General features: G+C 37.5%; 1 protein-coding gene across 2 annotated transcripts in view; it reads right to left on the bottom strand.

Annotated features, from left to right (window-relative positions):
* Positions 1-12,004, bottom strand: part of GAS6 (growth arrest specific 6) — a 47,167-nt gene that overhangs the window by 5,683 nt on the left and 29,480 nt on the right. For both annotated transcript variants that reach the window (XM_058185223.1, XM_058185222.1), the window contains 7 exons: positions 11,371-11,492; positions 9,568-9,686; positions 7,061-7,250; positions 5,042-5,206; positions 3,073-3,241; positions 819-991; positions 296-524 (listed from right to left, as the gene is read on the bottom strand). In XM_058185223.1, the coding sequence (XP_058041206.1) occupies positions 296-524; positions 819-991; positions 3,073-3,241; positions 5,042-5,206; positions 7,061-7,250; positions 9,568-9,686; positions 11,371-11,492 (1,167 nt within the window). The remainder of the gene's footprint in view (positions 1-295; positions 525-818; positions 992-3,072; positions 3,242-5,041; positions 5,207-7,060; positions 7,251-9,567; positions 9,687-11,370; positions 11,493-12,004) is intronic.

The following is a 12,004-nucleotide window of genomic DNA, read 5'->3' as shown; positions in this document are numbered from 1 at the left end:
ATTTCAATTATTTCTTTGTGACACTTTATTAAAACCAGGCCTGAGATAGCATGAAGTATATATTTTTTTCCTCGGAACAAAATCAAATTTAGTTGTGCTTCATTTACTTAACTTCCCAAAGGATATGACCTACATGCTGTAATGTGTTTAAAAGCAAACAAGTCAATAAGGTTTGTTCTTGAGGCAGTCATACAGAAAAGATGCAAAAGACCCAATTTTCACAGGCCACCTTGTTGACCCCTATTCTATCAATGAACAGATCATATGCGTTCTGGATGTAGCATTTAACACTCACCTGGCAATCCTCCCACATAAGTCTTTATAGATGACTGTAGATAATTATCTAAAACAGACAGATTATCTTCCAGTTGTGCCTGGCTTAGTTCATTCTGTCCTGCAGTCCCATCCATGGTCAGAACTATCTGACTGTTGCTGATGGAGATGTCCACCAAGTGCTCTTGTTTGTCACAAATGCTTACTGCCAGCCTGCAAACCACAGTGTCCTTCACTGCCAGGATAATAAACTGTACAGCAAGGAAATAAACAAAAAGTTTGTTAATGGAATACTGACCTTCTATATTTTTGAAAAATATTAAACACCGATGATGTTATTATGACATATATATTGCAGTGGACAACCATTCTAAAGTCTATTCCCACTTCCCATAAATTTTTGAAAATATAGTTTTATAGTTATTCACAACACAATGCCTTTATTAATATGAATTAGTATTTACGGAACTGTTTAATAATTTAAAAGTTTCTCCTTGTTATATTACACATGCATGAAGTATTTCAATACATATTTGTGTGTTTACCTGTTGCTTAAGCTTCTTTGTGGAATGATAGTCAACCAGAGCTACTGACAAAGGGACTATTGCTTTATTGCTAACAAGAGCAAAGAGCACCCCAGTATCTGTGGCTGGACGAATTAAAAGATTTACTTTTACTTCCCACTGCTTCCTGGTTTCATTGATATCAAATGGATAAGCTACAGAAAGAGAAACAGGAGGCTAAGTGCATACTCTACTATTTTTAACACTTCAAATAATCAAACAGTAGGTAGGATTTCTCATTCATGGTAAGAACAAATGGCCATAATCACAACTTCTTCAGATGTATATTGTTATCTTATGTTGCTATGTTATATTATAATAATATTTCCACCCTTTAACAGCTTTTTTGTTAATTTCATAAAAAGCACTGTGATCGCTTTGACTAGTTAAAGTCAAGATTATACTTTTTAATCACCAAGACATCTGGATTGTAAGAACCTGGTCAATCTGCTGGGTCTTTAGGGTCCCTAATCATCCAATATCTTGAGCTGCAGGAATTAATTCTGGGTTTCTAATCGAAAGAAACTAGAACAAAGAAATAAAGCTATTTTCAGTTCTATTTTACCTCAGTGCAGTGTTACATGTGTAATACCATGTTTTCCTGAAAATAAGACACAGTCTTATTTTCTTTATTTTCACTCGGGCTTCTTTTTGGGGAGGTCTTATTTTTTTACGTGTGGGGGGGAGGGAAGAGAAGCAATTTGGATGTGTTGCGCAGCTGCCTGGCTCATGGAAGGCTTGCGGGATGCTTGTGCAGCAGCACCGGCAGCAGGTGGAGGCAGAGGCACGGATGGGGGGAGAGGGATCTGGACATGCTACGCAGCTGCCTAGCTCACAGGAGGCTTTTACAGCATCACTGGCAGCAGGAGGGCAGAAGCACAGAGGAAGGGGGAGGCAGATGATTTCGTCGCTGCTGTAGGCAAGCCAAGAGACAGTGGGATGGAATGAGTAGTGTGTTGGGATCGCCTGCCTCTCCCCTTGCCTCCACCTCTGCCTGCTGCTGGTGGTGCCACACAAGCCTCCTGTGAGCCAGGCAGTTGCGTAGCATATCCGGATCCCTTCCCCCCTCCCGCCTCTGCCTCCACCTGCTGCCAGTGGTGGCGCACAAGCGTCCAGTGAGTCTCCCATGACCCAGGCAGCTGTGCAGCATTTCTAGATCACCTGTCTCCCAGCCCTCATGCCTCTGCCTGCTGCTGGGGACGCTGCCCAAGCCTCCTGTGAGCCAGGTAGCTGTGCAGCATGTCCAGATTGCCTGTCTCTCCCTTCCCCCGCCTCCACACTTGGACTTACAGGTATCTGCACTGCGCCAAGGGGTCGGTGGGCCACGCCCATCCCGCAGGCTTATTTTCAGGGTAGGGCTTATATTAGGCCCACCCAAAAAATCAGGCTAGGGCTTGTTTTTGGGTGGCTCTTATTTTCGGGAAAACATGGTAGTAGAGAGAGCTTGCTGGCTTTTTGTACTTCTATATCTTATTTTTATCTATTTACATGAAATATTTATTTACCATTTCTCATAGCAAAGAATCCTGAAGGAGTTTAAAAACCCAGTAAAACTAAGGCAGAGGAAGAAAACAGTTTCAAACCAGTTCATTTAAAGATAAATGTTACACTAAATGATTGGGAAAGCTGGTATAAAAATTTGGTGCCTGATGTAATGTATGCTGCTAATTTAGATTTTTTTTTTAAAAAGAAGAAGTGTATGCTCTTTTCTCAGCATCTCTTTACTTTCTATTTGAAAGTAATATTAAAATTAGAAACCATCGTGCTGGTCAGAGAAGATTTGAACTGCACCTGTAATAGGTATGTGTATTATTCAGCTTTAAAAGATGTCTATCTATCATTGGGAAGGCAAACAACAATGAAATCTGAATCAATTCAACATTACCAGATGTCATAAGGAAAATGGCAATTACATTTTAGGCCCTAGTGAATTTTTTCTCCTAAGTAATAACTCATGCCATGCATTGTCTGACAAGGTTATATAGGCAGGAAAAGAAGCATACATTACAACCAGCCAAAGTAAATCACCTTATATATACTTTGCATGGCTTTACTTAAAAGCTATTAGATCATGCATTATGCAAATATTCAATATTCTTTGCAAGAATTTAGGTTTTTCAGAGTTATATAAGTATTATAATAGCGTTATTTTTCTTCTTCTTCATCCATGCCTAGAAGACACATTAATTTTCTTGTAAAACTTTCTTTCATATAATAATTAAGAACAAGTACTTACCATAACTGAGATTAAACACGGCAAATCCTTTGCCAGGGTAGAAAGAGCCTCTTCCTGCAATTGCAAAGCACTGCATCCTATCATTCGTTCGGACCATATCTCGGATAGTCATGTCCTCCTTATTCTGCCAGTTCCAAGCCCTCATACATCCATCTAATCGAGGGTTAATCTAACAAGATAAAGGGATACCTTTCTTTGAACTGCTAATGAAAATGGACTGGGGTTTATCCAAATATTTTAACTTAGAAAACAATGCTTTTTAATTATCCCAAATCTCTCTTCAAGATATTGATTATATTTATACTCAATAAATAGGAATATTATAAAACAACTTAGGCTTAATCAACCATGGTTTAACACCACTGCCAGGACATACAGTAGTGTTATGTTATTTCAATGGCCGCTTTTTTTTGTAAAAAGAATAGATCATATAGACTTATGTAGGCTTATAGTTTAACTGCATTTGGAATGCTGTGCTCAGTCATCTAAAAAAGAGAACGGTGCTGGGAGAAAGCGTTATAGCACTTCCCCTACAATCAGAAGGTAAAACCTGAGAGGTCTGAACTTCAGAGTAGATGGGGGAAACTTATCTTATTGCATCACAAATATAGGATGTAGATAGAAACTGACTGGTTATCATAAGCCAACCAAAACTGCTTCATGAAACAGGTAACATAAGGATGTTCTACTCTAAGCCAAAACAGAGCAATTTCTCTGTCACAGCTTCTTCTCTTCCATTTCTTTAAGTCAAAGAACAACATCTATGTCTGATCATCAACCAAGCTGGGCAAGTTAGAAGAGATGGCTGCAGATGGCTCCTCTTCCAAAGAAATAAAGGCAATAGTAGAAAGAAAAGGGCAGGTACTGCTTATGTGGTCCTCCTGACACCTTGCCACCTACTGCTTTCATTGGTTCATAAGAAGCTGCAGTGTCACAAAGCATAGAAAGAATAACCAGAACTATAGGCTGTGAGAATGTGAATCCATCTGAGTGAAGAGGTTGGGTGTAGAGCTGGTAGAACAGTTTGTTAGAAGACTGATTAAAGGATTCATGAACAAGAAGGCATGTAAGATAAGAAAACAGATTTTAACGCAGCAATGTATCATTTCTTAGGCCAAGAGTTGCATTCTTCCTCCCAATGATGCTATTTTAGTTTTATACACTTTCTCTCCGTTTGAAGAACAATATGTGTTTTTCCATTGCCCTGAGCCTGATTTTGTAAAACCTCTTTCCACCTTTTGTGAAATCAGACACTGCTTTTATCTTCTATATTTTAAAGAGATTGATTTTATTTGTAATTTTATTCAGTTTATTGTTTTGATTAACTTGTGTAGATCATTCTGCATTCTTCCAGAGGGAGTACATATGGAAATGAAATGAATCATAAATAATTTTCAGTCAGAATTTTCTCAAGAAAATATAATACAGCAAGATAAAACTTTAGATTCCACATAGTCAGCAAATTAGGTCACTGAATCTTTACAAAGTTTGCTGGGATAAAAGTTGCAAAACACTATCAGCAGGGAAGCATAAAGAAAAAAACCTTAAAGAATGCAGAGGAGTAAATAGACTTGCTCATAAGGTATGTTGACTTACTATCCTCCCTAGAGCTCCCAGCTAAAAATAGATAAGTGAACAATACAAAACAAAAAAAAAATCAGAACAGCAGAAAAACCAATTTCTATAATGTTGAGAGCAATTTTGCTTGCTTGACATATCTCCTGAATATGTGTTCTACTCACAAATTTATTCTTATGGTCAACAGTGATCTGACATGAGTTTTTTTTTAAAAAAATATGTATTATATTTTTTCCTCATGGACAAATTATTTTATCTTACTTTATTATTATTACTTTATTAGTATTATTTTATCTTATTTGAATCCAAGATGTCTCTCTATCCCTTGTTCCATCAGTTGCTCAACTCAACCACAGATTATAAAATGCATGCAATGAACAGTCCTACTTACAGGATGGATAAGATGATGGATCTTGAAAGGAACTCCTCCAACTGTCAAATTTAGTTGATAAAGTCCTCTGTCTTGAATAAACAGATCACCTGAGACAGCTATCCTCATAACTGCATCCTTATTGACTTTTATAACTAAATTTCTTTCCAATTCATCAACTGATATCTGACAGACAAAAATCACAAAGGGATCAGGAGAGAAATATGAAAAAGCACATCATCTTCCATATAAAAATATTATTCAATGAGCTATTTTCAAGTCATATTGTGGCTATGAATTAGCCGTATCTTTAGAAATACATATAGCCAAATAGCTTTATTTTTCTCATTCGGTAGGACAACATTGTAACTTCAGAAGTGAAGCTAGGAACAAAGGGCTAAGCTGACTTATCTCAACAAAGCAGTTCCTATGAACCATTTCAAGTGACATTAAAATTGAAAGTCTCATAATATTTTACATGCATATATTTGCTAACAGTAACAAGACAAAATATATGATCAGTATGCTGTTTTCTCTCATGCTCCAATCATACTGGAGGGACTTAACATTTGACTATAAATTGACTATTTATTTACCAGATTTATCCCAAGCCACATATTCCCCCAAATAATTATCTGAAAACTAGAAGAATGGCTGATAAGAAGCTGTTGTACAGCTGTTGTGGATGGGAAGTTAAGACCTTGAGTATTTGAATTTCTGTTTGAGAGAAATGCATACGATATACAAGACAGAACCAGTTCATACACAGATGGAAATAAATTAACTTTGAAATATGTACAAGTAGCTCTTGTTATCCATGATTTTGCATATATTGACGGATTCCTTATCATCTGAAATTCCAAAAACAGCTGGAGATCAAGAAGCTTTAGTTTTTCCACCCCAGCTCTTTTGGACAACTATCCAAACCACTATAAAATTTTATCTACAAGAGGGTGAATCTGAACGCCTATCAATCAAAGGCTTCTCCATTTTGTATGAATCTAATTTCAGTTTATCCACTCTCATCCAGCCCGTTATCAGGCTCAAACACAGACAAGGGAATAAAATATTTTAGATTACAATTAAAACCCACTCTTAAATTGTACAGTGATATATGTCACCATATGCAATAGTCTTCCAAATCACTTTCTGAACATGTCCTGGCAAGAGCAAACACAATTACTATTAAATTCAAGACCCAATCCTAAAGGGAATTAAAAGCTTCCAGGGAACCCAAGAGAACTAGGTGGGTGCATTCCTGGATCTCTGACATACCAGTAAGTCATCCATCAAGGCAAGAAAAGCAATCACAGCCTCAAATTCCAGTTGCATAATCAGTATCTTCCAGATTTATCTACAATTGTACCAATCTTTTAATCATCTTAGTTTAGAAATTATGTATTTCAAATCAACCTACACTTTTCCTGCTCTTCCACATATGAAGAGTTAAATTAGATTTTAACTCTTACAATTATTCGTATGTTTTGACTTTGGTATGGTAACTTTGATAACAGTATCATAGCTATTTTTTTTATGTAGGAAAGTTTATACACCCTCTTGCAAGTAAATTGATTATTTGGCTAAAAAGGATTTACTGCAGTAAAATGAGATTGGTACTTGCCAATGTTTACATTTCTCTACCCTGCCTCAGCATTTACCTGCAGTTCTAAAGACAGGTGCAGAAACAAAAAGTAGCTAATGTCACAAAATTGCAGAATATTTAAACATTAAAAATTAACATTCTATTTTATTTAAATAGTAATTCTAATTTTTACTATGGGCAATGTACAGGTCATTGTATTATTTATTTAAAAATATTTACACATCACTCCAAGTGATGTACAATTTAAAATCACAAATTAAATTGCCAACAGGATAAAAGATCCAACCAGCATATTTTTTAAAAAAATCAGCATAGTAATAAGAGCCAGCAAAAGTCCAGCAATACAGCATAAAGTTTACCACCCAACTAAAACCAATGGACCTCGTCTAGCAAAAGAGACTTAAAGGCATGAAAATAGCAGCCTGTACTATACCCACTGTCTGCCACATGCCATGGTTGATGACTGGGCCAGTGCTGGTCACTCGGCCGATTCCATTGTACTTGAGTTGTAGTTCCAACCGTCCATTGCGCAAAGCCAAAACTATCCAGGTTTTGTCTTTATGGCCTCCAGCAAAAAAAAGGATGCCTTCAGGATCGAAGGTTCTAAAATCAAATTCAGCTGTAAATCTGGACACATAAGAATAAGGAGGGGAAAAAAAGAGTTAAGGAGGGAATACAGTCTATTTTCCAGACACTTGTACTTTCAGATTACCCCATCTAATTAAAAAAAAACCCTACCAGCCATAGAATCATTAGGATGATAAAACATGACATCATCAGGCAAACCCCATACATTGGGCATTTACATTCAAAATCAGCTAGTACAAAAGGTCAGGGTTGACATTGTGATTATCAGGCACAAAAAAACATGTCCACATGCGATGTTCAAATTTAAGTGATTTATTGCTAAAAGCCATGCTTCTTCTCAACTAAGGTCAGCACCTGCTATGAGTCAGATAAGGGTCAATGACAGTCCAGGGAGGTTGGACTTAATTCCATCTGTGGCCATGTAATGATTCTAGGCTGATCCCTCTTTTCATCCAACCCTTGCTCTGCTATTCCTTCTCCTAAAGTAATGTACCATATATTTGGTCTTTTTTTTTTTTTTTGCATTTATATCCCGCCCTTCTCCGAAGACTCAGGGCGGCTTACACTATGTTAGCAATAGTCTTCATTCTATTTGTATATTTATATACAAAGTCAATTTATTGCCCCCAACAATCTGGGTCCTCATTTTACCTACCTTATAAAGGATGGAAGGCTGAGTCAACCTTGGGCTTGGTGGGACTAGAACCTGCAGTAATTGCAAGCAGCTGCTGTTAATAACAGACTGCATTAGCAGTCTGAGCCACAGAGGCCCAGAGGTCTTATGTGACTTATGACCATTTTTTTCACTTATGACCATTGCAACATCCCCATGATCATGTGATCAAAATTTGAATGCTTGGCAACTGGTTCATACAATATTTATGACAACTGCAGTGTACTGGGGTCCTATGTTCATTTTTTGTGGTCTTCTGACTACCAAAGTCAATGGGGAAGCCAGATTCACTAATCATTACTATCATTACTAACTTAACAATTGAAGTGTTTTGTTTAACAACTCTGGCAACGAAGGTTGTACAGTGGGGCAAGCCTCACTTAACAACTGTCTTTATTAGCAACAGAACTTTTGGGCTCAACTGTGGCTGTAGGTCAAGGACTACCTATCATTAGATGTCTTTTTGTGCATCAATTATTTCCATATGTAAATTGATATATTTTAAGAATTATACTCTTGGCAGGATATTACGGGAAATTCCCCAATAACTGCATTCTAGATGATCCGCACCTTAGAATTCACTGACTGCTAAGCGAGCATACTTGTGATGTCATTTGAAGAAATAAGAAAACAAGAAACAAGAAAATGAACAACACACTTGTTGCATGTTGTTGGGACAGTTGTTGGCCTGGTGGGCAAGAGAGTGAGTTGAAAATGGACAGAGAGTTCCCAACCTCTCCTGATTCTGCAAACAATTCTTCTACACCACACTGTATTGTCATTGCTGCAAATGTGTTAATGGTTTTCAAGAACTATAACCATATGTGGACAAGCAGGCTGCCCTGCTGCTTCTGCCACCAAAACAGTCATACCTCTGCTCACATTTCTTGAATGACTTTTTGCTGTAGGAAAAGAAAGCTTGCACAAATATTGCTGACCATGCACTATAAGGTTTCCAGTCATGTGGTAACCTACTTACATCCCCCTCATAAGAACTGTACTCGGTGGATTACAAGCCACTGATATAGGTAATGGTGTGCACAACATCAGACCAAGACAGATGCATTGTACTTTTCCCCCTTCTCTTTCATGTGTGTTGCATTCAGAAAGAGTTTGTAAAGAGGTCTTCTGGTATTTATTAGTTTCATATAGTTAGCTTCTGATATACATAAAGGAAAAGATGGAATGAAGTACCTGGAACCTACAAAGGACAAAGTTAATGTTCAAAGAATAATGTTTTATGCCATCAAGTAGCAAAGTTAGTGCCCTTACATATGAGACAGAACCAGTATTTTAACCCTTCAGCCCCTGCCTCAAAACGGAAAGCTCCTTATCTGGGAGGAGTTCAAGACATGCAGGAAGATCCAAGACCTACTATGGCCCTTAAAATCCCAAGTACCCAAATTTGAATTCCAGAGACTCTGGAGAGGTCTCATACCACAAATGGTCTGCAGCCCAAAGACTACCCATCTTGGCCTATATAAGAACTCCTGTAAGCACTTCAGTGACATAAAATAAGAACACAATTTTAAATGTTATTCAGAACTTAACGTCACTAGGTAATCGGTCTTTAATAAGTCCAGCCCAGGACGCCACACCTTAATTGCAAAGAAAGGTAAATCAATTGCCTTTAAAGAGGGAAAATAATTATTATTTAAATTGCTTTTAAAAAGCAATTCTCACCTTGTGGGTTGTGTCCTTTTAAAGGATGCTTTGATGATAGGTGTCGCACTAAAAATTCTTCCAAGATAGAGGGATTTAATACTTTTTGCAGTAGCAAATGGTACACAAGGCAAAATATCCTGGGGGAGGGAAAAAAAGTTTTTTTCAAAACACTCTGCTTAGATTGAGGTCAACAATTACAAAGATGTTTGTGTTTGTGTGGAAGAATTATATTTAGATCATTCAGTGATTTTGTACTGTCCTGAAAAGCAGATATAGTAAATCAGGGCATCCGGCTTAGCTGTAAGATTTCACAGCCCCATTTGGCTATGACTGATGTGTCCAAAACATCCTGAGAACACCTCCATCGAAGAGCCATATTTTCCCTACTTAGATGTCATGTGATCACACCACTTAGTGATGGCAATTCTGGCAGTCCTGGTTGCCATTGTTAAGTGAAATCATTATGGGTTATTAAGCAAAAATGTCACACGGTCACCATTTGCAACCACCTGCCTGCTTCCCCATTAATTCTCTTTGTGGCACTTGGGGGGAAAAGTCACAAATGGTAACCATGTAACTACGAGTCACTGCAATGGCAGAAGTAAGTACTACTCATTCAGCAATGTTGCAAGTTTGAATAGTTACCGAACTAGTGTTTGTAAACCAAGGACTACCTGTATATTATTATTTTGTTGGTCATATAACACATCTTTCTAATGTAGAAGACCATAAAATAAGCCCATTGTCAGGGTTGACACCCATTTAATGGATCTCTGGTGAAAAAAGTTGAATAGTGTCAGGCAGAAAAGACCCAAAGAGCTATTGTTAATTGGAAGACACTAGTACAATGGGCAAAAAACAAATCTAATGATGGAGGGCAACTTTGTGTAGGTAATCCTGGATTTACAACCACAACTGAAATTGGAATCTCAACCATTGAGCAGAGATTCAAATGAGACACCTTGTGCCTGTTTTGCTCAATGACTGCAATCCCACTTCTCCCAGTTGCCGTTAACTGATTGTGTGGGTCATTAAATTGCCTTTTTCTGCAGCTGTAGGCACACCCAGTTTATATGAAGATGCAGCTTACACCTTGCACCATCCTGCAAGTGGGCCCCATTCTCTTGATCATTGGAAGACTCCTTCTCCAAACATTACAATTTGAAAAAAGGGCCTTCTGAACAAATGTGAGAGCAATCACATTTTCTAGCCTTCCCAGAAATCTTTCTAGTCTTTAGAATGCTGGCCTTCACTAGCTTTCTAGCCTTAGGAAGCTAGTGAATCTTCAGGACTTGAGATCTATTCCTGCAGCTCACTGAAGAATTTCCCCTTTCTATATAATCATGGGACACTCTGCAATCAACCATAAATATGAGCTGGCTGCCAATGTAATCATGTGACAGGGGAGTGGGGACTGGAGCGACCTTTTACAACAACTAAAATTGCTTTACAGGCAATAAAACATCCTTTTTAAGTCTGTCGTATCTTTGTACAGCAATTAAACAACCAGTTGTAAGTCAAAGACAACCCATAAGTTCTTATCTGAAATTTCATTTGGCAAGAAAACAAGCAACTCATGCTGTCTGAATGGAACTGGGAACCAAAGTTTTAAGTATGCCTTTTCCCTATTCATGATAGGCAACACTCTCTGTTTTGTATTATAATTTGTATTATTATATAAACATAGTGTTATAATATATTCTTCTCCAGACTCAAGTGAAGGGAATGAGTTAAACTTTTCACTTTGTACACTACTATTTCATAAATGTGAGGCTCCCTTTGTGTATTTCTGCCTGCAGAACAGAAGTATTAAAATATTACCTCACAAGTATTCATATCACTGGAGAGTTTAACTCCGCCTTTTCCGTTGCAGTGGCAAGTATAACTTCCTTGTGAATTAACACAGGTTTGCTCACAGAAGTTCTGCTCACATTCATCCACATCTATACAACACCAATAAAAAGAAAAGCAGAAAATTAAGTTCTTGTGTTTGCCTTAAATGTATTTTAAAACAGTTGTAGCAACCATAAAGAAAAATACAACATGTAATTCTTTCTAGAGAACTTAGTTCGGCATTGCATTCCATTTCTAGGCGGCTTCTCTCCCCCCCCCCATCTCACCCCTTTTACTAAAAATAATCAATACTTTTAATTTTTTTTATGAGGATAATAAAATAATTAATTTTTTTTATGAGGATAATGCCATTTCTGTGTTTTTCTTATACCACAATAGGAAGTCATGGTGACATTTTGCTGTCCTGCTCAATGTATGATATTGAAGTAGTAAGGTTGTAATGTGAGATACCATCAGGTTAACCATGAATTGGCATGTCTCATTTGTTGCAGCCAGGCAAGTGTGGTCAGTTATAATGGTAAATTCCTGACCCCACAAATATGCACGCAGAGCATTGACTGCTCATTTTAATATACAGGCTTCTTTTTCAATGGTGTTATAT

The sequence above is a fragment of the Ahaetulla prasina genome, chromosome 5 (assembly GCF_028640845.1).
Source record: "Ahaetulla prasina isolate Xishuangbanna chromosome 5, ASM2864084v1, whole genome shotgun sequence".
Classification (NCBI taxonomy): domain Eukaryota; kingdom Metazoa; phylum Chordata; class Lepidosauria; order Squamata; family Colubridae; genus Ahaetulla; species Ahaetulla prasina.
Note: the sequence above shows the minus strand (reverse complement) of the source record. Positions and strands in the feature narration are given on the sequence as shown.